The sequence below is a fragment of the Calliphora vicina genome, chromosome 5, assembly GCF_958450345.1.
Source record: "Calliphora vicina chromosome 5, idCalVici1.1, whole genome shotgun sequence".
Classification (NCBI taxonomy): domain Eukaryota; kingdom Metazoa; phylum Arthropoda; class Insecta; order Diptera; family Calliphoridae; genus Calliphora; species Calliphora vicina.
This window is the reverse complement of record NC_088784.1, coordinates 21,386,707-21,412,716: the sequence shown is the minus strand read 5'-3', so window position 1 is coordinate 21,412,716 and position 26,010 is coordinate 21,386,707. Positions and strand designations below refer to the sequence as shown.

The 26,010-nt window shown below is 29.4% G+C and overlaps 1 protein-coding gene across 3 annotated transcripts in view; it reads right to left on the bottom strand.

Moving 5' to 3' along the window:
- Positions 1-59: 59 nt before the first annotated feature.
- The window catches only part of LOC135961041 (uncharacterized), a 34,541-nt gene continuing 8,590 nt past the window's right edge, over positions 60-26,010 (bottom strand). For 2 of the 3 annotated variants that reach the window (XM_065512508.1, XM_065512509.1), the window contains exons 2-15: positions 20,829-20,955; positions 20,589-20,752; positions 18,225-18,453; positions 17,942-18,149; positions 17,578-17,872; positions 17,450-17,511; positions 17,034-17,307; positions 16,588-16,958; positions 16,373-16,479; positions 12,840-13,541; positions 12,547-12,652; positions 10,798-11,074; positions 10,168-10,726; positions 60-4,719 (exon numbers count right to left, since the gene is read on the bottom strand). In XM_065512508.1, coding sequence (XP_065368580.1) covers positions 3,242-4,719; positions 10,168-10,726; positions 10,798-11,074; positions 12,547-12,652; positions 12,840-13,541; positions 16,373-16,479; positions 16,588-16,958; positions 17,034-17,307; positions 17,450-17,511; positions 17,578-17,872; positions 17,942-18,149; positions 18,225-18,453; positions 20,589-20,752; positions 20,829-20,925 — 4,929 coding nt within the window. In that variant the 5' untranslated portion in view covers positions 20,926-20,955 and the 3' untranslated portion in view covers positions 60-3,241. Of the gene's footprint in view, positions 4,720-10,167; positions 10,727-10,797; positions 11,075-12,546; positions 12,653-12,839; positions 13,542-16,372; positions 16,480-16,587; positions 16,959-17,033; positions 17,308-17,449; positions 17,512-17,577; positions 17,873-17,941; positions 18,150-18,224; positions 18,454-20,588; positions 20,753-20,828; positions 20,956-21,073; positions 21,113-26,010 lie in introns of those variants that run through there. The other variant, XM_065512507.1, reaches the window with a different exon arrangement.

Genomic DNA, 26,010 nt, shown 5'->3' with positions numbered 1-26,010 from the left:
TGAAAAAAAAAACATTCAATACAAACCCTTTCAAGTTTTTAAATAAAAATATTTTAAAATTTCGAAATTCGATTTTTTTTATTTATCGTATTTTGTATTACATATATGTATATATAAAATAAAACCCAAATCCATATTTATATGTAGAATATATATAAGTAAATATTTGTATTAGTGAAAAAAATAATAATAAAATAATAATTGAATTAATTACTGTAATGAATACACTGGTATTTAATATGATCTATCACATTAAATACAGCATATTTTTCTTTAAACATTACAAAATTCAATTAAATATGGTTAATTTATATAGTTTTAGAAGTTATATGTATATAATATATGTGTTTATATTAAATTTAATGAATAATTAGATATTTATACTAAAGACAATTAGTGTAGTATATGATAATCGTTAAAATTTCGGGTATATACAACGTTTCTAGGCATAAGAATAATTAAAAATATATTCAATTATTGGGTTTTCCAAATGCTGTGTAAAATATTTACTAATGTTCTATTAAAAATTTAAGGAAAAATTAAAGATTTAATAGATTTCCTTCCAATTGCATTTGATTTAAAACTTTTGAAATTTCCAATTTCAAAAATTTCAAATTATTTTTTTAATGTTTTCCGATGGAATTTTTACCAGAAAATTACATTTGTTATGTAATAAATGGAAATTTTACACATTTTTTTCGAAAATACAATTGGAAATGTAGCAAAATTTCTGCTTTTGTCGTTTTGAAAACCAAAATCTTGTTTGGGCAGTTTTATTTGAGCGGTTACTGCATAACTCAATCCGAAAACGAAAATGTTCGAAATTCTGTGCTAAATACATTGTAATTCGAATCGATTTCCTTTCGAATCGAATTAGGGAGTAAGCCCCCTGTAAAATAAAATGTTTTACGAATCAGCATAGTTGTGAGAATTTTAAATGAATGATAAGGCAGTCTCATGATTTTAATGGTTTAATTTGTTAATTGCATGTAGAGCTGATGAATATTGGCAAGTTGTATATATTAACACATTTAATGGGATTTAAATGGTATCCTTCTTGTACGTTTGTACATCTGAAACCAAAAAAAATTAAGAACCATTAAGTTTGGACTGGACTAAAAATTCAATACAGATTCTACTTATTTAGAACAGACAGACTATAATTTGGAAGTTTTAATTCGATTCGAATAAATAAAAACATTTTCGAATTACAAATTCGTATAATTTTCATTTTCGAATTGAGTTAAAGATTATTCCCCAGCATATAGCCAGCCAACTGGAATAGTACTGAACCCCCTTGAAATTGTTAATTCTGTATATGACACATTTTTAATGTTTTCATTCTCAGCTCTTGATTTAAATCACAACCTACTGACTGCAATTCCTGTGTGTGAAAGACAAATATCTACCCAACTCTAACTCTACACAGCTGTAGACCTGAAATATCTCTTTAAACAAAAACAGCTAATTCAAACAAAAACCAAAAAAAAAAAATTGTTGTTATCTGCTCAAAAATATTCAATCATTTAGTAGTGATAACTCAAAACATTATTAATATTGAATATCTCACCAATTGTTAGCATTCGAATAGAACTTTATTATCAAAATTGTAATTTATAAATTTCATTTATGTATGTATTGATAATAAAGTTTCTATTTTGTACAATTGGAATGTTAATATGACGACTCTTAACGTTTCCCAAGCCATTGCACTTTTAATTAAACAATATTAAATATGTTTAATTAAAATGCTAAGCAGCTTAACTTTTCCACTAATTGGGAAAGTTTAAAACGTTTAACTTAACTTAAACTTATTGTACAAATAAAATTCCGTAAAATTTTACTGCCAGCTTAAGAGTCTGATAATTTAGAATAGAATATTCTAAAATATCTAAACGTTTGAAACTAAATTTTTTAATTTCAAACTTTTAACATGATTGTTAAGCATAATCAAAACAGTATCAGCTTTAAATTAATAAAGATCTTCAAGAGTACGTATTAAGTGTGATGGTTTAAGCTTAGGCTTCTTAATATTATCATATCATGTTTTATAAACACAATAATAATGATAAAAATTTAGCACAACGATTAAGAGTTTTTACAAATGTCTAACAGCCAGATATATAGAATAAGTATGCTTAAATCGTATGGCTTGAAATTAAACATTTGATTTCAAACTTCTGATTTGATTGTTGCAAACCCAGCCTAGATATTTATTTGATAAATTATTGGCTTAAGCTCTATGTTCTATATACTGCTATCATGTACTATTACATTTGATTTAAAATCAACTGTTTGTTTTTTTTCTTTAATTATTGTTACTTTTTTCAAATTCTTTTTAATTTTTACATTACGGTTGGGGAACCGTTATATATAAGAAAATTCAGATTAATAAGTTATTTGTATTATTTATATTTAACACCTTGTTAATTTTTTTTCCTATGCTTAGGTATTATTGCTAAGTAATATGTAATTTTGGCCTTGAAGGCTTTGTATTACTTGAATGAATAAAATAAATAAAATAAATAAATATGCTATAGTCTTGTAAATTTGCTTAAGTGTAGTAAATCACTGGACCATATATTTTGTGTTATACACATCATAATCAGCCCAATTATGAATAAAAATTCTCTGAGAGATTTTCCCTTTACCCATTTTTCCTATTCAAATTCAATGGGAAAAAAACTCCCGGGTAATTTTTAATTCATAATTGGGCTGAATATAAAATATTTGACTCTATAGCAAAACAATTCCAAGTTTAACACAAAAAACAAACAATCAGCATATTCTTCTACCTGCTAGTTTTTCTATTTTCCAATATTTTGTTTAGTTTTTGTATTGAAAATTTCAAAAGCTAGAAAAAATTAGTAGAAACTATTTAGTAAACGAACTAAGCAAATTTTCATTATCACAGCAGTTTATAATAGAGAAGTTTTAAAACTATTTTCAAAACATCTCATACGCCCACCCTCTTAGTTTTAAAACTTATAAAACGTGTTTTAGCGATTTAATGTTTTTCTTGTTGCCCCGATTTCATTGCATTCCTTTTGCAAAGAATTAAATAACGTCGACTTATTCTTTCCCGAAATGCAATATGTTTTCTTTTTCTTTAACGAGTAACATTAATGATACACATTCGAATAAGAAAATTGTCTTTAGAAATTAAAATTAAAAAAAAACTTCACGTATAAGAACAATTAAGAAAAAAACAGTTGTTGTGTAATCATAATCCCACATATCTTTACGAAATAACACATGAACTGTCTTTCTTTTGTTTGTTTGCTCTTGAATCAAAATTACGATTAAATGATGGCTGACGAGAATAATCATCAACGTAAGGCGCCGATGGAGCGTAATGTTGTGTAGTACTTGTTGGGGTAGTTGAAAATGAAAGATTTCGTGAATTGCCCATATTGTAATCCAAAGATGACGACGCATTTGAATTATTATACGTAGTAGTAGTTGCACTAAACATCGGACGACTGCTGGTTGTTGGTACATTGTTGCTATTATATGATGAAACGAAAGAATTTACTGAAGAACTTTCACGATTACCAGTCAATGTACTTGTGGTGGTTGTAGTTTTTCTTATTGTCGGATATATATTAGGAGTGCTAATTGGTTTCTGGACATTATGAATAGAAGAAGTTGTAGTAATTGTATTACCGCTTGAGGTAGCTTTGGAACGACAATTTATGGCTTCGGATGCTTGAGAAATTGAACCTTGCTGTGATTTAGCAGGCGTTCCAAAATTACCAGACATATTAATAGGTTTAACAACACTTGCTGAATTAGTTGTATTACCGCTAGACGTAGTTGGCAAAGCTTTGGAACGCCAATTTATGGCTTCGGAAGTTGAACGTTGCTGTGGTTTAGTAGATGTTGCAATATCGCCAGACTTATTAGTGGTCATTTTTGAATTGTTAGTAACAGCACTACTACCAGTATTGGTCTTGTTAACATTTGCTTTATCATTCGGGTTATTTCCCTTTCCATGTATATTAGCGGCAACCCTTGAAGATTTTTTTGTTGCATTTACTGCATTAGAAACGTTATTTTTATTTGTATTTCCAACCGTAACGTTAATTTTATTAACCGATTTTGTATTATTATTATTGGTATTCGTTTTAAGCTCCTGTTTCTTGCCAGATTTCGAAGGTTCATTTTTCTTTTTAGAGTTTGAATTATTTTCTGCTGGTTTATTAATGTTCATAGAAAAAGCATTATTGTTTGGAACATTTATATTCTGAAAACCATTATTAGCATTATTGTAATGAGTTTGATTTTGAAAAGGTGAAGTATAGTTCAAAGGTTGATTAAAGGCTGGCGAATTGAAATGTTGCTGTTGTTGACCTATAAAAGGAGGATGTAATGGAGGAGGAGCTCCCGCCATATTAAACAAATTATTATTCATACTCGAATAGGGATTCTGATAGTAATGTTGTTGTTGTTGCTGCAGTTGTTGACGTTGTAAATTTTGATAATATTGTTTTTGTTGTTGATGTTGCAGTTGTTGTTCATTTGTAAAGATCGCCCCAGTTTGTGCAAGTGTTGTGGGCACTTTTGGCAAATCATTGAATATTGTATCGATTTTGTTTTTGTTAAGGTTTTTATTATTGTTAGTATCTGCAACATTTTTTTGTTTACCTTTGCCATATTGTTTGGAAATTTTACCGCCTTTTGCTCCGGCTCTGTTATGTAGTTGTCGCTTGTTTTTGGCTAAAATAAAGAAAAAATATATTATATTTATTTATAACAATTTCACAATACTTAAATATAAAAAAAACAGATTTTAGAGTTTTATATAAAATATTTTTAACTTGTTATAGAACCTTTTCAAGGCTTATGACAATTTCAAAGAAAAATTAAAAACTAATCCGACAAAATGCTTGACAATAAACTACTTCTTTTTATACCCTTCACCTTCGTGAGAAGTTTGTCATTCCGACCCTATGAAGTATATATATTCTGGATCCTTATAGATAGCGGAGTCGATTAAGCCATGTCCGTCTGTCTGTCTGTTGAAATCAATTTTCTGAAGACCTCAGATATCTTCGGGATCCAAATCTTCAATAATTCTGTCAGACATGCTTTCGAGAAATTTGCTATTTAAAATCAGCAAAATCGGTTCACAAATGGCTGAGATATGACGAAAAACCCAGGACAACCTCGATTTTTAACACTAAGTCATTAATATAGACAATATGGATATCTAATGATAGATATTTCAAAGACCTTTGCAATGACGTACTATATAAAACCATAGTAAGTTGGACCTACCTACAATGGGTAAAAATCGAAAAAAAATATTTTTTAACCCGATTTTTTTTTCCACAAAAAGTTTTTTTCGCTAAATATTAAAAAAAAATTTAAAAACAAAAAAAAATTTTTTTTTTTGAAATTTAAAAAAAAAAACAATTCGAAAAAAATTTTTTCCAAAAAATTAAAAAACTGCAAAAAAAAAACTAAATTTTGTTTACCTAAAAATATTTAAAATTTTTATTTTGAAGTATAAATTGGTGAAGGGTATATAAGATTCGGCACAGCCGAATATAGCTCTCTTACTTGTTAATTTTAAACAAGAGCGGTATATTCAGCTGTGCTGAATTTTATATACCACTCACCAATATATATTTTAAGATAAATATTGACAATAATTTTTGGTGAAACAAAATTGAAAAAAATTGCGATGAAGAATTTTTTTAATGAAAACGAAATTTATGTGGAAAAAAAATTAGATCTCAGCATTTCCCGTTTTTCTCAATTTAAAAAAGTAACTGAATCAGGACTATACCCGACATATTGATGTATCAATCATGTTTATAAGTAATCTATGGACTACGCTATCTAAGGAGTGAGATCGAAAAAACCCTTAACAAACGTGTTTCCTTAAAACTTTTAACCCGAGTATTATTTGATTTTGTTTTGATCCCGTTACCTTTGAAAATTATGTCAGTTATTCACCCCTATCGGCAATAACATGTGAAATTTTGTTCCCATGAAATATCCATTTCCCTCGAAGGGAAAATTGCTATTGTGATATTCCCATGAACATTTCATTCACAATAGTTCGTAACAGCTGTTTATTGCTTACAACATTCCATCAGTCGTAAATTAAGTCTGGGTTGATTAACAACTCGCGCATCATTGCAATTATTTTTTAAGTGCAATAAGGCCCGTTTTCGCTTTTTTGCCTTCGACAATTTTGCGTCTCACTCTGGCACGTGTGTGATGTAAGGCGCGTGTCTTTTAATTTGATAAACCCTGTTGGATACCATTAAAACTCTTTGTTACTGGTGGAGTACCAATTAAAACTCATATCGACCTATATGAAGATATAGGTCGACTAGGGACTTACTTAAATCGTTTTGGTTACGTAACGTTGCCATTAATTTTAAGAATTAAAAAAAAAAATTTCACATCTAATTTTTTCACGTGAACAAAGTTGATGAACGAAAAAAGGAAAATATTTCATGTGAAATATTCACACTTATCGTGGTTGGCGTAAACGTCATACGCCTACGACAGTTTCGTACTAGATTAAAGAAACAGTTTGCATTTTAGCTTTAATCTAGTACGAAACAGTCGTAGGCGTAAGACGTTTACGCCAACCACGATAAGTGTGAATAAATATGTTCTCTTTTCCAATTTCTAGTTCATCAACTATGTGCACGTGAAAAAATTCCCCATGTTGTGAAATTTTTAAATGGAATTTTGTAAACAATAAAGCTGGTCACACACAGAATGATTTGTGATTGAAAATTTTCAATTACTTGTGATTTTGTGCGCGTACAGCCCCATTAACAAGTCGAACACGAACAAATCGCACTCATAAATCACCCGTGTGTGGGCAGCTTAAGCAGCTGTTACGAACAAAATGAACTATTGGGAATGAAAAGTTCATGGGAATATCAGGATAGCAATTTTCCCTTCGAGAGAAAATGTGGTGTTACTAAATTTGATATCGAACCATTCTAGGATAATGCTTATATGGGTCCCTGGACACAGTGAAAATCAGGATTGATCCCTTTTCTGGTATACATAACCACATAACAGTTGGACTAATGAATCCACCTGTGATATTGCGACGTCGACCTGTCTCGAATACAATAGAAATCCGTCATGAGCAAATAAGTCTAATTGTTTCTTTTATCACAGGACACTGCATAAAACACATGCTAGACGAAGAAGATGACGAGATTGTGCCCCACCTATTTTAGGGTGCAAAAATATTTTTCACCAAAAACATTTTTGCACCCTAAAATTTTAGGCCATTGAAACTCGGACCGACAATGGGTCAATATAAGGGAAAATATATTTACATCCAATTTTTTTTTCTCCTAAATCTTTCTTTAAACAAGAAATAATTTTTTTTTGGCAAAATTTTTTTTACTCTAAAATTTTTGGTCACCAAATGGGTAATGGCTTTCCATAGAACTAGATCCGAAGGTGACAATTTCAAACAAAAATCATTAGTCACAATGCCAAAATAAAATGAGTGCTGGTTATATGCATGGGTTCTAGAACTAGTGGATGTAGGTAGAACTAATACAGTTCTTACTGTGTTGTAGATTTGAAATGATTTGAATTAAAGGAAACTTGAATGATTCAATTTGTCATTTAATGAAAAATGCAGAACTTCTATACATGAAATAATAAGGATTTTGCTAAATAAACACTAAAATTATTTAGTATTTAAAGAGTTAATTTGTGGTTGTTTTTTAAAATTTCTTATATTTATGTTTTTACAAGATTTTTTAGACTACTTTTCCTTAATACTGTGATATTTTTTTATATTTAATTATTTATTTGCTATTTGTTGTAATACTTTTATGTAAATTCTCAAAACATTGTAACTAATTATTTTAAAAAGGTGTCAATTAAGATTTATTATTATCCCGTGTCCCGATGGCAACTGGAAAGCAGCATTATAGCTAAAAATTTCTTATATTTAAATTTTTACACGATTTTTTAGACTACTTTTCCTTAATACTGTGATATTTTTTTATATTTAATTATTTATTTGCTATTTGTTGTAATACTTTTATGTAAATTCTCAAAACATTGTAACTAATTATTTTAAAAAGGTGTCAATTAAGATTTATTATTATCCCGTGTCCCGATGGCAACTGGAAAGCAGCATTATAGCTAAAAATTTCTTATATTTAAATTTTTACACGATTTTTTAGACTACTTTTCCTTAATACTGTGATATTTTTTTATATTTAATTATTTATTTGCTATTTGTTGTAATACTTTTATGTAAATTCTCAAAACATTGTAACTAATTATTTTAAAAAGGTGTCAATTAAGATTTATTATTATCCCGTGTCCCGATGGCAACTGGAAAGCAGCATTATAGCTAAAAATTTCTTATATTTAAATTTTTACACTATTTTTTAGACTACTTTTCCTTAATACTGTGATATTTTTTTATATTTAATTATTTATTTGTTATTTGTTGTAATACTTTTATGTAAATTCTCAAAACATTGTAACTAATTATTTTAAAAAGGTGTCAATTAAGATTTATTATTATCCCGTGTCCCGATGGCAACTGGAAAGCAGCATTATAGCTAAAAATTTCTTATATTTAAATTTTTACACGATTTTTTAGACTACTTTTCCTTAATACTGTGATATTTTTTTATATTTAATTATTTATTTGCTATTTGTTGTAATACTTTTATGTAAATTCTCAAAACATTGTAACTAATTATTTTAAAAAGGTGTCAATTAAGATTTATTATTATCCCGTGTCCCGATGGCAACTGGAAAGCAGCATTATAGCTAAAAATTTCTTATATTTAAATTTTTACACTATTTTTTAGACTACTTTTCCTTAATACTGTGATATTTTTTTATATTTAATTATTTATTTGTTATTTGTTGTAATACTTTTATGTAAATTCTCAAAACATTGTAACTAATTATTTTAAAAAGGTGTCAATTAAGATTTATTATTATCCCGTGTCCCGATGGCAACTGGAAAGCAGCATTATAGTTAGCAGCTCATTTGGTATGACGATTCCCGTCTCGGCTAGCCTTTCCGCTAATTCCATAAAATCTCGTATATGGTCAGCAATATTGGCACATTCCGTCATTTTCAAATTTACCAGTCGTTTGTAAAGCTTCAACTTTTGAAGCGGACCTTTAGGCTTGAGTCTCTCTTCTAGCTGCACCCAAGCCTCTCGTGATGTTTTACAATTCACTATTATTATGAATTGCGATGGTTTTATACTTTGTATGATTGCAGCAAGGGCCTTTTTGTCATCTGCCTCCCATGATGATCGATCCTCATCTGTTGTAACATCCTCCTTCTTCATTTCACCATTCACCATTTTCCACCAACCATTATTTATTAAAAAACAACGCATGTGCTTGTACCAGCTTTCAAAGTTCTCGTCGCCAAGTATCTCTATTTGATATAAAACGCCATTTTTTGTTAAATAAATTAAAAAAATCTTTGAATTTCTGTACTCTACACTTTTAATTATTTTTTCTCACGGTTAACAGAACTTTGTTCTGGGGCCCATAATCTGTTTTAATATTAATTTATTAAAGTTCTTATATATAATAATTTTATTAAACTATTTTGTAAATTATTTGAATTAAAGAAAACTTGAATGATTCAATAAGGAATTAATGAATTAAAATAATGAATTCTAGAAGGAATGAATTTAATATGTTTGGAGTATTTTGGAGAATTAAGCCTATGAATTAATTCATAATGAATTATTAATGGTATGTGTTTTAATATTATTTTATTTATGTTCTGATATATAATTTAAACTTAAGCGAGTTCAAGAATTGACAAACTTAAAAGGACAAAGAGTAATAAGCAAAAAGTAACACTTTCGTTAACGACGTTCATATTGCAAAAACAAGAGTTGCTAACTAATTCATTTTCTAACACTATAAATAATGAACTCTCGAAGGAACTAAGGAATTAAGCCTATGAATTAAATTCATAATGAATCTTTAATGATGTCGTTAAGAGATAAAAGAAGTTAGTTGAATTTTGAAAATTGAATTAATACTTTCGAAACATTGACATGCAAATAGTTACATGTATACCGAACTCTAACCAATTAGCAATTACATATTGGAATATTATAAAATTTTGAGGAAAAACAAAAACATAATAATAGTTTCAATCATTCTTACCTTTTTGTGAATTGCCCTTTGCACTTGTTGAGCTGGACGGTTTATCAGTTCCATTGTCTACACTGTCATCATCATCTTCGTCGTCGTCATCATCATCATCATCCTCCTCATCATTTTCAGCTTTATTATCGGCATCTTTTTTAACGCCATTTGTTTCACTTCTCCAATTTGTCTTTTCATTTCTATTTTTAGAGTTTCCTCCGGCTCTACCAAAAGCGCGACGTCTTCGTGCTTTAATGTTTTTTCCCGACGTTTCAGTATTTTTCTCCTCGTCTTTATTATCAATATTTAGGGCCTTCATGTTTTCATTTAAATTTGTTAATTTCTCCTCAGACTTGACTGCATTACCAGTTGGTTGTTTGTCCTCAGACTTGAATGCATTACCAGTTGGTTGTTTTTTAAAATCACCACCACGTGTGGGACCATTAGAGCCGACAAAAGTATTGTTGCGTTGACATTCTTTTATTATGTAATCGAAATCACTGTTTAAACTTAAAGTTTGTGGATTTCCGACCATGATTAAAAGAGACTTAGGTCTCGATATAGTAACATTTAAACGCTAAAAGAATGAAATCCAATTATATAATAAAACAAAAATACATACATATTTTGCAATTCATTTTTACTTACCCTAGGACTATCCAGGAAACCCAAATTTCGAGTACCGGAACGTACAAATGATACAATTATGATATCCTTTTCTTTACCCTGAAATGTCTCCACTGAACCAGTTTCAATACTGAACCATTTGCGTATATTTAGCTCTTCTTGTATGCGCTTATATTGTTTTTTATATGGCGATATAATACCAATATCGCTCTCTTTCACCGGCTTTCCATTTATGCCAAAATACATGAGATCTTTAACGTAATCCATTACTACGTGCAACTCGTGGAGATTGTATAAACTAGAAAGAAATTAAATTATTATTTTTTTTTGGAAATTTGAAGGGATTTACAATAGATGGCGTATCTTTTGAACGCGGTTTTTCTCATTTATTTGCACTTAGTTATTAAACATTATAGTATAAAAAACAAAGTTTTTTTTACTTCTAGAATGTCGAATTTTGTGCGTCATATGCGGGAAGTTTTGCTTTTTTTTTAAATTTAAAAAAAAGTGAAGCTGAAGAACACCGATTGATTGCTCAGTAAAGCTTATGGTGAATGTGTTCTATCGGTTTCAACGTGCGAGAGATGGTTTGTGCAGTTCAGAAGTGGTGATTGTGACACGGAAAAACCTGAGAGACTTTGAAATGATGCTTGAAAGAAAGAAAATCATTTTTGCACCGAATCATTACATGCGATGAAAAATGGATCCATTACGATAACCCCAAGCGTAGGAGATCGTATGTGAAGCCCGGCCAACCAGCCGAATCGACACCAATGCCAAATATCAATGACGCTAAGTTAATGCTCTGTATTTGGTGAGAACAAAAACGTCATATCTATTATGAGCTGCTGAAATCAGGCCAGACCATCAGAGGTAACCTGTACCGAACGAACACAACTTAAAAATGACCAGAATATGTTGCAATAATTGTTAAAAACTATTTAGAACGATGTGGTTGGGAAGTTTTGCCTCACCCGCCTTATATGGAGTGAAATCGAATAAACCTTTACACACGGTTTGATTTTTTATTTATTTTTTTTGATCAAGTTACCTTTGAAAAATATGTCAATTATGTTCATTTATTTTTAAAGAGTGCGTACTAAAATTATTAAATATTTTAAACAAAACCCAACTTGGACCTACAAAAAGTTGGCCAAACACTCAAAGGTCTGCCGTCAAACTGATTCCAATGTTATTAAACAGTATCAGGAAAACTGGTCCGTTGATAGAAAACCTGGTTCATATACAAGGAATGGTCCACATTTTGAAATGAGCTCCCAATACATCCGGCAGGAAAGCAGTCCGATTAGCTCAGTACTCGGACTATTTGGTACGAAAAGTTAAAGTCAATGCAGGTTTAAAAACATACAAGGCTCAAAAAGTTCCCGACAGGAACTCTGCTAAAAATTTAGAGGCCAAAGATACAGCACGGAAATTGAAATCAAATTTTATAAAAAATATATAAACCTGCTGCTGACGAAACGTAAGTTCTGGAAAATTTCTTCTGGGTCAATATTTGTATATGGCTGATGCTCAAGGGAATGTAGTGGAAAAGTTTACAACCCAAAAGCAGAACATTTTTCCAAAAAGTTCTTGGTATGGCAAGCAATATGCAGTTGCGGCAAAAAAGTCAAGGTCTTGAGTAGTACAAAATAATCATCTTCATATAAACGGAAGAATTTTAAATTTGACAGATTGTGGTCGGTAACTTGCTGTAGTCTATAGTTTAACAATTTTTTAAGATTTTTCTTTATCATAAAAAAAACTTACCTATGCGATTGGTTGTCCGAGCGCGATGGTTCATATATAGCATGGAATATTATAGGATAATTCTTATTACGCGACTTGTGCCAAATTTCACACAAAGAAACATCATCTGAAATGCAAAGAAAATTAATTTAAAACAATATTATTATAAATTTTTGGGATTAAAATAGATTACACAGATATGAATTAGCTAGTTCCAATAATGTTATTAAAAACATTTTTGTTATAACTTTATTATTGTCATAAAAAGTTTGGAATATTATAAAAAAAAATGAGAATAAATCATTAATATTTACCCTTTTTAGCAAATGATTCCAAAGTATGATTATAGTATAAACCACTATATAGATTGACAATTGCCGGATGAGAACGATGGTTGCGTACCAAGCGCGTCTGTATGGTGCGATCATAATTGCCTGTATCGATATCGACCCGATAACAATCGCGCTCCAATAGACGATCCATTAACGATGCATCAAGACCCAATTCTTTGGCTCGTTTCGATTGTAAAACCGGTCCCAATTGTTTGTGATCGCCGGATATAATTAAACATGACTTTTCCGTTAGAATTGAGGTTATACCCTGCAATGCTTCTGCTTCCATTGAGGCGGCAACTTCATCGATAAATAAATGTGTGTACAGAGTTATGCCAGCTGCGGCTCGGCCAAATTTCCCCGTAGCCAATTTGGCTACAACAGACAGCGTACAAACAACAATACGATATTCATGTAATATCTCGATATCTGGATAAAACTGACCATTGTACATATTGGAATTTTCCAGTAGCTCTTCATCGATAGTTTCAATGCGAAGCTCGCTTGAACGCGAATAGATGCGCACCATGGCTCGAGCTATATCTAAATCCTTTAAATATTTGCACAAACGTATAGCAACTTCATCGCAGGCACTGTTAGAGGAGGCAGTAACTAAGATTTTGGTGTTAGGTTTCTTTAAAAGTTGTAAAATTGCCTCGACTAAAGTGGTCGTTTTGCCCGTACCTAGTTGGATTAAAAAAAAAAGAAAATAAATGGTAGCAAATAAACATTATGTATTTGGCTGTGACAAATACTATACAAGTTATGTATATTATATAATAAATTTTGTTGGATTTTATATAAAATATTAACATATTAAAAGAAATTTGAAAAGCAAGAGCGAAAAATAAAAAAAACAAATAAGAGTGCTATATTCGGGTGTGCCGAATCTTATATACCCTTCACCAAATTATACTTCAAAATAAAAATTTTAAATATTTTTATGTAAACAAAAATGTTTTTTCATTTTTCGGAACATTTTTTTTTCGATTTTTTCTTCTAAATTTTTTTTTTTAAATTTTAAACATTTTTTTGTTCTTTATTTTTTTTTTAATATTTAGCAAAAAAAAAAATTTTTTGGTGAAAAAAAATTCGGTTTAAAATTTTTTCACGATATACTAGGTAAAAAATCGAGGTTGTCCTGGTTTTTTCCTTATATATCAGCCATTTCTTAACCGATTTTCTCTATTTTAAATAGCAACCGAGCCGGAAGAATTCCGAAGATATTCATGTATGAATCGTGTAAGTTATTTGGGGGCTTCGGAAAGTTGATTTCAACAGACAGACAAACAGACAGACAGACGGACATGGCTTAATCGACTCCGCTATATATAAGGATCCAGAATATATAAACTTTATATGGTCGGAAAATTATATTGTGGAAATTACAAACGGAATGACAACCTTATATATACCCTTCTCACCACTTGGGTTTTGGCAGTAAAGTTGGCGGAATTTGCGATAAAGTAATCGTTTAGTGAATGTAGTATTCTTCAGACTGAAATATCGGCTCTTAAAAGAGCGGCTTATTTGCTCTGTTATAACAAGATATAGGACATGAATACCAAGCATTCCTTGAATAGGAGGCTTGGATTCCTCTACATTAACTTCTGTAGAAATTGCCATAATGAAGAAATGGATGCGACTGTTTTCCATTTTCTTTGTCATTGCCCAGCATTAGGAGATCTATACATTCTGTTTCTAGGACATCGTGAGTCATCTAAATATCTTGAGAACTATAATAATGTATGAGATTATTCAAACTTGTCCGAATAGCTCTCTGATTTTACTTATATTTTTTTTACTGTATACTTTTTATTTCATTACGATACGAGTAGCGAAGCACACCGGGTTTTAGCTAGTATTTTGGGTTTTTATCCCGGGAATTCCCGGTACAAATTTCCCGGGAATTTTGCCAATTTTTCATTATAACTTGGCAATAATAGACAGCTTATTATTATAATTTATTTGGGGTTTTTCGTATGAAAATTTAAAAAGAGAATTCATTATTTATAGAATTTATTTCTTATTGAATCATTCTAATTTCTTTAAATTTCTTCTTCAAATCCATAACAAAATAGCTTCATAAATTTATTAATTGATTAAATTTTTCTTCAATTAAAATCTAGTACAAAAAGGTTTAAGACAATTTTTTCAATTAATTTTGTAAATGATTTGATTTAACAAAAATTTAATCATTCAAAGTTTGAATAAATTCTGTTATTAATTAACTTTAAAATTAATTCAGTTTAAACAAAGACTTTGGAATGAATCTAAAAACTTAAATATTAGGAATGGATTTATGGAATGAAAGGCTGAATTTTTTTAATTACGGATTAAGATTTTAGTGAATTAAGCTAAAATTTTATTCACCCCTATCGGCAATAACATGTGAAATTTTGTTCCCATGAAATATTCATTTCCCTCGAAGGGAAAATTGCTATCGGGAATATCATGATGAACTTTACATTCACAATAGTTGATTTTGTTCGTAACATCTGTTTATTGTTTACAAAATTCCATCTAAAAATTTCACAACAAGGGGAATTTTTTTCACGTGAACAAAGTTGATGAACGAAAAAAGGAAAAGGGAAAATATTTCATGTGAAATGTTGATTCGCGATAGGGGTGATTATAACTTGGCAATAATAGACCGCTTATTATTCACCCCTTTCGGCAATAACATGTGAAATGTTGTTCCCATGAAATATTCATTTCCCTCGAAGGGAAAATTGCTATCGGGAATATCATGATGAACTTTACATTCACAATAGTTAATTTTGTTCGTAACAGCTGTTTATTGTTTACAAAATTCCATCTAAAAATTTCACAACAAGGGGAATTTTTTTCACGTGAACAAAGTTGATGAACGAAAAAAGAAAAAGGGAAAATATTTCATGTAAAATGTTGATTCGCGATAGGGGTGATTATTTATTTGGGGTTTTTCGTATGAAAATTTAAAAATAGAATTCACTATTTATAGAATTTATTTCTTATTAATCATTCTAATTTATTTAAATTTCTTCTTCAATTAAAATCTAGTACAAAAAGGTTTAAGACAATTTTTTCAATTAATTTTGTAAATGATTTGATTTAACAAAAATTTAATCATTCAAAGTTTGAATAAATTCTGTTATTAATTAACTTTAAAATTAATTCAGTTTAAACAAAGACTTTGGAATGAATCTAAAAACTTAAATATTAGGAATGGATTTATGGAATGAAAGGCTGAATTTTTTTTAATTACGGATTAAGATTTTAGTGAATTAAGCTAAAATTTTATTAATTAATTCGAAGCTCTGATATTTAATAATTATATCACTAAGTTTTTATATGACATTTGGCTATAATATTCCTAATTTACAGTATAATTATATATTTCGGTAATAGCCGGGTACCCGGGAATGTAGAAAAAATTTTCCCGATTCCAGGGAATCAAAAAAGTTCGGAAAATTAAAAACCCTACTAGTATTGCATAAATATAAATTTTCGAATATTTTAAGGCATTGTCTTACCGGGTGGACCAAATATTATATAAGTGGCATCGTTGCGTGGACCTTCGGCTATATTACGCACCGCTTGTAATTGTTCTCCATTTATATTGGTATTGTACAAACTTAAACTAAATCAAGAAATAATAAAAAAAAATGTAAATAAATTAAAAAATGTACCTATATATTCAAAGAAATAACAAAGTATATAAGTTAAATATACAATTACGAGCGCTTACCTGATGGTCGACAATGGTCTGGATATTAGTTTAGAGGGAAATAGAAAGTTTTTCAGAAAATGCATATCAGCTGGTAACATTTCCAGCGAACGATACTGATAACGAAAAGTTAAACGTGATGGTCGGCATATAACTGTATAGGCATTTTGTATATTAATTTTTTGATAGCATTTAAAACTTATACGTCCCGTATTGACAGCCTGTATTTGGCCCACAAATGTTTTCTTCATACGTCTAATATCGTCCGAATTCTGCAGCATTAATTTCAGTATATCTTCCTCCTTTGTAAACATATCTGTTCGTGATGTTAATACTACCTCATCAAAAGCGGATAATATATTCTCAATGAATATGCGTTGTTTGGGTTTAAGCTGTATATTATAGAAATTAAATGATTACGATATACATATTTAAATCACAATCTAAAAAAAATATATATACAATACCTGAAAACTATATTCATCGCCATAACTACGTAATTTTATATTCTTTTGGGTTAAATTAACATATTGTCGTATGTTGTCCATATCTTCTATTTGCAATAGTATATTTATTGAGGCGCCCAAATTGTGGGGCTGCAATTTCTTGCCATTGCGTACATAATCACGAAATTCACTTGAGGTTTTCATTAAATTTTCATAGTAGAAGTCATCCTTTAAAGCATCTTGAATTTCTTTTGGAGGAAAATAGTCGGGCAATGTGAATTTTGATTTGAAAATTCTAAAAAAGCCAATAAGTTTTATAATTGATAAATTCAGAGGTTTATTAATTCTACAATTTGTTACATTTTCAGTAACAAAATTAAGATTTATTTTTAAAAAAAAAGGCAATTAATTATTGATTTTAATATGATTTAACTTACTTATTAGCCGGCAAACGATTTGGATTAATGCAAAAATTCACTTTGGGAAATTCCTCGGAGCGCTGAAAATCACATGAAATTTGTGCCATTATAAAATAATTATAATTTAAAAATTAGATGAAATTTACCATAAAATGATGCTGTTCTATAATACGAGTTTCTATGGAACTTTCCATATGACATATCAATACAATTGGTTGTTCCAAGTGTATGGTGAACAAATGCGAATCCACAAAAAAGCGATCCTTACCATTTTTGGGCAATTTGTAAGGTACACGCAGATTATGCACATAATACAATGAACGCGATTGTACAACAATAATCTTATCGATTATCAAATGCTCTAACATTGTTTCAAATTCGAAACAAAAATAATGTGAATTTTTACACAAGCTATAGCTCATTTTAAATATGGGGGTATCACTGCAATAAAAACATTATTTTATAAATAAATATATTGTTTAAAAAAAAGACAAGACAATAAATACTAACAATTTACTCATTGTGGTTAAATATTCAAAATCTGATTCATCACCGTGTTTTTGTATATGCTCTTCATATGTATCCATGGTGGAAAAATCTTCTTGGCATATGCAGCAGCTCATGTTAGTGGGAAAGAAATTTTCTTTGCATAGCTGCATCGCTGAGCCTTGATATTCCAAAGGAATTTTCATTTCATTTTCATCGATCTCCAAATTATCTAAAATTCATATATTATTTTTTATATTATTTTAGTTTTATAGACAAACAAACATATTTTAATAATATTATTAACCTTCTAGTAAAATATTTGAATTGTTTTCCGCTAAATTCAATAGCATACTTTTGGGATCTGTAACAATGTTTTGTGCTCGTTCAATGACATCACTATTTATTTTCTTATTATCCAGTTCCTTTAATTTATTGTTGCGAAATTCAAATAATGTTGAATATTTTATTTTGTAACAATTACTACCTCTCGGTGTATTGAGAATAAAACCGCTGCGATGTAACAGTGTGCCAATCTAAGGGAATATAGTCAAAAACAAAGAAAATGTTTAACAGAAAAAATATGAACAATCGAGGCGTGCAACACTAAAACTATATCGATATGGTTGTTTGGGGCTGTGTGCAGAATACCCAGCTTAGAAAATTATATAGTTTTAGCTGTTTCAACAACAACACCACCTATAAATTACCTTTATTAGCTGTCAATAGTATTTGTAGGTACCAAGACGTATTTATACAAGTTGTGAATTCAGGAAAATTCGAGAGAATTCATTAATTTTTTATACATGGAGTTTGATATACACAAACATTTCTACCACTCTTGAGAATATCAACCCTTCTATATGAAAATGTTTAATATATTTTCGTGTAACACAACCGTTCAACGGCTGTGGCTGGATGCAGAATACCCAGCTTAGAAAATTGTATAGTTTTATCTCATTAATTCATTATTTTCATTCATTAATTTTTTATATATATTAGGGTATTCAATTAATCGGGTTTCTGGTTTAATCGGTTAATCGAGCAAATAATTAATCGAGGTTTAGATTTATTCGGTTAATTTAAAATTATTCGATTAACCGAATAATTTCTATTTTCATTTAAAATTGAAAATACAACAATGAATTTTGTGTACAAAAACATAAAAAACAGCAAATAAGGTATTTGAGATCATTTTTGCAACAACGTCATAACTCAAAATCCGTGTTTTATGAACTGAGTAATATAAAATATGCGCTGATCTATAATCTTTCATTTAGTTTTCAAAAAAGTCAATTATTTTTTGTGTGAGTGTTTTTCTTTTTTTGTTGTAAACATCAAAATTAAAATTCATGTTTTCTCGTATATTTCATAAGTAAAAATTTGGGTTAAATACAGATTAGAAAGATATTCACCCCTATCGCGAATCAATATTTCAAATGAAATATTTTCCCTTTTCCTTTTTTCGTTCATCAACTTTGTTCACGTGAAAAAAATTCCCCTTGTTGTGAAATTTTTAGATGGAATTTTGTAAACAATAAACAGCTGTTACGAACAAAATCAACTATTGTGAATGTAAAGTTCATCATGATATTCCCGATAGCAATTTTCTCTTCGAGGGAAATGGATATTTCATGGGAACAAAATTTCACATGTTATTGCCGATAGGGGTGATTAACATCTACTATTTATATTTCTGAAATCGCATGATTTGTTGAAAATTTATATAAGAAATAGTAAAATGTCATAAAATATTCAAAGATATTTTTTGGAAACGACTTTTTTTTTAATTATTACGTTGTTGCCGCAAATAAGCGATATGTGAGTTTTTTAGGGTTTTAGTGAGATCTTCTGAAATAATCTTTTATAAAAAGAATATAATTTAAACGATTTTTTTTCTTCAGATTTAATAAAACTTTTCTTGGAAAAAACTCTCTCGCTGATTGTATATGTTGGAGAAATCAAAAGCATGATAAAGAATATTCCTTTTTGGATTGTTTTAGATTGTGATTAATTTAATAGATTCGATTAGTTATGATAAAAGACTCAATTCAAAAAAGTTTAGTCTATAGTTTCAAAACATGTAAATTAAATATGTCAGTTGTTATACATACTCACTAATCATGTTTATTGGATGTTTAAAAAATATATAATTTTAATTTGTATTTGAATTGAAACGGAAAAATAAATACAAACAAAATTTTTAAAGTGCAAAAAAAAGGAATTTCGGTTAATCGGTTAATCGACACAAATTAATCGGTTTATTTGTTATTTGAAAATTGGCAATTTCAAATTATTCGAACAGTTAACCGTCCAAAATTAATCGGTTAATCGGTTAACCGATTAACGGTTAATCGATTGAATACCCTAATACATACTCAATTTCACGGTAATACTTAGACTTCAACCAAGGATATTTAAAAAAACATTCCCCTGTAAAATTTAGTTTTTGGCGCTTACATATTTTTTGCTGTTATGACTCGATATGGAGTTTGATAGACACAAACATTCTACCACTCTTGAGAATGTCAAACCTTCTAAATATATGAAAAATTTATGAATTCGTTTGTCGAATGTAACTGATCATAAAAATTCGCCTTGGCAAAAACAAACATTTTAAAAATGAAAATAAATATAATCACAATAACATCTATTGTCTATTTATACTTACATCTGCAGTACCATTCAGTTCCTTTAATTTTTCGCTTAGCTCAGCTGTTATAAAGTTTGAAAACTCTTTACGTATATAGCCTTTCTTAACCATCCACTCATCTCTGGCGTTTATAAACGATCGATGGTATAAATCCAGAACAAAGTTGCCAATTAAATTTATTTCTAAAAATGCATTTTTTAACACAAAATTATTAATAAAATAGCTGTAATAGAAACAAAGAAAATCATAGGTACATACCCCATTGTTCCGCTTTGTGAGATTTTAATTGTGTTTTAGTTCCATCTTGATTCGAAACTATCGAATGTTGTGTGGAAGTTGATTCGTCGCTGGACATTTCGTTGAATAATTTTCCGTTTTTATTTTTCTATAAGAAATTGTAAATATTTTAATATTAATAATATAAAAAAAAAAAACGTAATAAGTTTAATATTAACAAAAAAAAATATGTTATAAACAATGTTTTTTTTTTCTACACCACTGACATGCATATCTGTATGTACTTCTCCTTACACCGCTTGTCAATGACTGATTGTTGATTGGTTTTACTCATCGACAAAATTGAAATAAACAGAAGGCGAAAATGCAATTTATACAGTACATTTGCAAATCTTTGTTGATAAAAACGGTTAAATTGTATATACATATGTACAAAGTACATGTACATATGTATGTATGTATGTAGATTAGGGTGGAAACGTTTGTATGATGGGAAAATAAAGTGTCGATGTAACATTTCTCTAAATTGTTGTAATGGCGGCGTCAGTATGGAAAATAAGGTTTTTAAGCCTTTTTTTCATATTTCTGTGATTTGTTCAATAAAATATTTGTCGCAGACTTCACAATAATTGGTCAATTCACAAGGTATATTATCAGTCATAATGTCCTAATATATCACGACTCGGCTCACGAAAAGAGACCTTGTGAATTGACCAAATATATATTTAGGGTCTTTACAAAATTCTAAGATGATCTAGCCATATCCGTCCGTCTGTATGTCTGTTGAAAACCCGATAGGGTCCAAAGAAAGAATCTAGCTGGCGGAAATTTTCAACAAATAATCTCTGTTCATAAGGTATTGAAAATGGGCAATATCGGTCCATGATTTCACCGCCCCCATACAAATATTCTATGTACTCTGAATTTATACTGTAAAGTATGACGAAAATCGGGTAACATTTTTCCCTAGTCCTCAGAAAATTAATTGTTTTTCGTCCAGTCATACACATACACACACTTAAGTAGGTAATAAAATGTGCATTGTGATTGTAAAAGATAAGATTATAAAAGGTTTTCCCTTTCATGGATGTTGAGTTTAGGTAAATAAAAAAAGTAAATAGTTTTAGGCAACACATTTTCCACATCTGTTTACGTCTACTTATGAATTTTATAAGTAGTAGGGTAGGTTAGGAAAATATTTGTGTAAATAAATTTGTTCTTTTCTACCTAATGACTTCCGCTCGCTGAAGCCTGGGTTAACAGTAGGGTATTCAATCGATTAACCGTTAATCGGTTAACCGATTAATTTTGGACGGTAAACTGTTCGAATTATTTGAAATTGCCGATTAACCGAAATTCCTTTTTATTTTTCCGTTTAAATTCAAATACAAATTTCAAATTAAAATTATATATTTTTTGAACATCCAATAAACATGATTAGCAGGGAAACCAAAATATGCAAATGCATATTTTTTCCAGTGTTTAAAAAGTTACGATAACTAACAAATTTTTAACTGTTGCTACAACTACTGCTTCAAAAAAGTGTATGTAGCGGTAGCAGTAGCATTTGTCTTTTTTCGTTTTCTTGTTTTTTTAAAACTACTGCTACCTTCAAAATATAAAACTCTTAACAGAGCAGTAGTAATAAAACATGAATTGTAAATGGAGTAGTAGCATAAAAATACAAATCATTGCTACTGCTCTATATCGAGTTTTAATTTTTTAGGTAGCAGTAAAGTAGCAGTTGATGCAGCAGTTAAGGTAGCAATAAAAGTAGTCAAAAAAGAAAATCTTCAGTCATAACACCAAAATTGAGAGAATTAAACACTGTGTGTTGTTTTTGTTTTGAGAGAGTTTAAAAGAATTATTCGTTTTTATTCGTCTCAGATGTTCGTTTTGCTAACAGAAAGATCGTGTTTCCTGTGTGTATAACAAAAAAGCCGAACTTTTGTTTACAACACGACCAACTTACACAAATATACATTCACAACAACAACACATAATATACTTTTTTGGCTGAAGATTTTTATTTTTGACTTATTTTATTGCTACCTCAACTGCTACTTAGCTGCCACTTCAACTGCTACTTCTTCTACTACCTCAACTGCTACTTCTATTACTACTAAATGTTAAAAGTAGCAGAATTAATAAAAAACTAATGACTGCTACATCAAAACTTTTTCTTTTTTAAATAAATTACTCTGCTACTTTTAAATTTTTCTTTTATTAGTACTACTACAACACTGCTACCAAAATGTGAAGGTAGCAGTAGTAATTGCTTGACTCCGAGTTTTTATTAATTTTTAAACTAGACTACTTGTGTTTTTTCTTTGCTACTGCTATTTGTAGTCTAGTTTTTTAAACACTGGTTTTTTCTGGTGAGTCTAATGAGCACATGGATAAGATATTTACACGTTTCAGATCCAATAGATTTTTATATGAAAATTTAAGTCAATATTTGTAATTTATTGCAATAATAACCTTAATTGAAGAAGTGACTTTATATTTATATAAAATATCATCAAAAAATACCTCTCGAGGCCTTTTGTTTTTATGCTGTATTTATTTTTTGTCATACTTGTTTTAGTTCATTTTTATTTTTTTTTTGTTATTTTTGTTTATTTTATGTCACTTTACCTTTTTAGAAAGGTAATAAAAATATATTTTTTGGTTAAAAATTATGTAAAAGTTTGTTTTTTTAACAGCATATTTTTTAAATTTTAAGAGCATATTTTAAAATGTTTACTGCATATTTAAAGCGCTTAAAACGCTTTTTTTAGAGCATATTTTCGGTTTCCCTGGTGATCACTTATATTTCTGTCCAAAAATCGATTTTTTTATATAAAAAGTCAAAATATCTAAATTCGCTAATAACTTGGCCAATAAGCGTTTAATCAAGAAAAGGATCGATCTGTCATCACTCATATTTCTGGGCAAAACTCGATTTATTATATAAAAACTCAAAATATCTAAATTCGCTAATAACTTGGCCAATAAGCGTTTAATCAAGAAAAGGATCGATCTGTGATCACTCATATTTCTGGCCAAAAATCGTTTTTTAATATAAAAATTCAAAATATCTAAATTCGCTAATAACTTGGCCAATAAGCGTTTAATCAAGAAAAGGAGTTCGATCTGTGATCACTCATATTTCTGAACAAAATTCGATTTTTTTATATAAAAAGTCAAAATATCTAAATTCGCTAATAACTTGACCAAAAATCGATTTTTTTATATAAAAACTCAAAATATCTAAATTCGCTATTAACTTGGCCAATAAGCGATTAATCAAGAAAAGGAGCTCGATCTGTGATCACTCAAGAAAAAAGGAGCTCGATCTGTGATCACTCATATTTCTAGCCAAAAATCGATTTTTTTATATAAAAAGTCAAAATATCTAAATTCGCTAATAACTTGGCCAATAAGCGTTTAATCAAGAAAAGGATGTCGATCTGTGATCACTTATATTTCTGGCCAAAAAATCGATTTTTTATATGAAAACTCAAAATATCTAAATTCGCTAATAACTTGGCCAATAAGCGTTTAATCAAGAAAAGGAGCTCGATCTGTGATCACTCATATTTCCGGCCAAAAATCGAATTTTTTATATAAAAAGTCAAAATATCTAAATTCGCTAATAACTTGGCCAATAAGCGTTTAATCAAGAAAAGGAGCTCGATCTGTGATCACTCATATTTCTGGCCAAAAATCGATTTTTTTATAACTTAAAATATCTAAATTCGCTATTAACTTGGCCAATAAGCGTTTAATCAAAAAAAGGAGCTCGATCTGTGATCACTCATATTTCTGGCCAAAAATCGATTTTTATATAAAAACTCAAAATATCTAAATTCGCTAATAACTTGGCCAATAAGAGTTTAATCAAAAAAAGAAGCTCGATCTGTGATCACTCATATTTCTTTCCAAAAATCGATTTTTTATATAAAATGTCAAAATATCTAAATTAGCTAATAACTTGGCCAATAAGCGTTTAATCAAGAAAAGGAGCTCGATCTGTGATCACTCATATTTCAGGCCAAAAATCTATTTTTTTATATAAAAACTCAAAATATCTAAATTCGCTAATAACTTGGCCAATAAGCGTTTAATCATGAAAAGGAGCTCGATCTGTGATCACTCATATTTCTAGCCAAAAATCGATTTTTTTTATAAAAACTCAAAATATCTAAATTCGCTAATAACTTGACCAATAAGCGTTTAATCAAGAAAAGGAGCTCGATCTGTGATCACTCATATTTCTGGCCAAAAATCGATTTTTTTATATAAAAACTCAAAATATCTAAATTCGCTAATAACTTGGCCAATAAGCGTTTAATCAAAAAAAGGAGCTCGATCTGTGATCACTCATATTTCTGGCTAAAAATCGATTTTTTTATATAAAAAGTCAAAATATCTAAATTCGCTATTAACTTGGCCAATAAGCGTTTAATCAAGAAAATGAGCTCAATCTGTGGTCACTCATATTTCTGGCCAAAAATCGATTTTTTTATATAAAAACTTAAAACATCTAAATTCGCTATTAACTTGGCCAATAAGCGTTTAATCAAAAAAAGGAGCTCGATCTGTGATCACTCATATTTCTGGCCAAAAATCGGTTTTTTTTTATATAAAATGTCAAAATATCTAAATTCGCTATTAACTTGGCCAATAAGCGTTTAATCAAGAAAATGAGCTCAATCTGTGGTCACTCATATTTCTGGCCAAAAATCGATTTTTTTATATAAAAACTTAAAACATCTAAATTCGCTATTAACTTGGCCAATAAGCGTTTAATCAAGAAAAGGAGCTCGATCTGTGATCACTCATATTTCCGGCCAAAAATCGAATTTTTTATATAAAAAGTCAAAATATATAAATTCGCTAATAACATGGCCAATAAGCGTTTAATCAAGAAAAGGAGCTCGATCTGTGATCACTCATATTTCTGGCCAAAAATCGAATTTTTATATACAAAACTCAAAATATCTAAATTCGCTAATAACTTGGCCAATAAGCGTTTAATCAAGAAAAGGAGCTCGATCTGTGATCACTCATATTTCTGGCCAAAAATCGATTTTTTTATATAAAAACTTAAAACATCTAAATTCGCTATTAACTTGGCCAATAGCGTTTAATCAAAAAAAGGAGCTCGATCTGTGATCACTCATATTTCTGGCCAAAAATCGGTTTTTTTTTATATAAA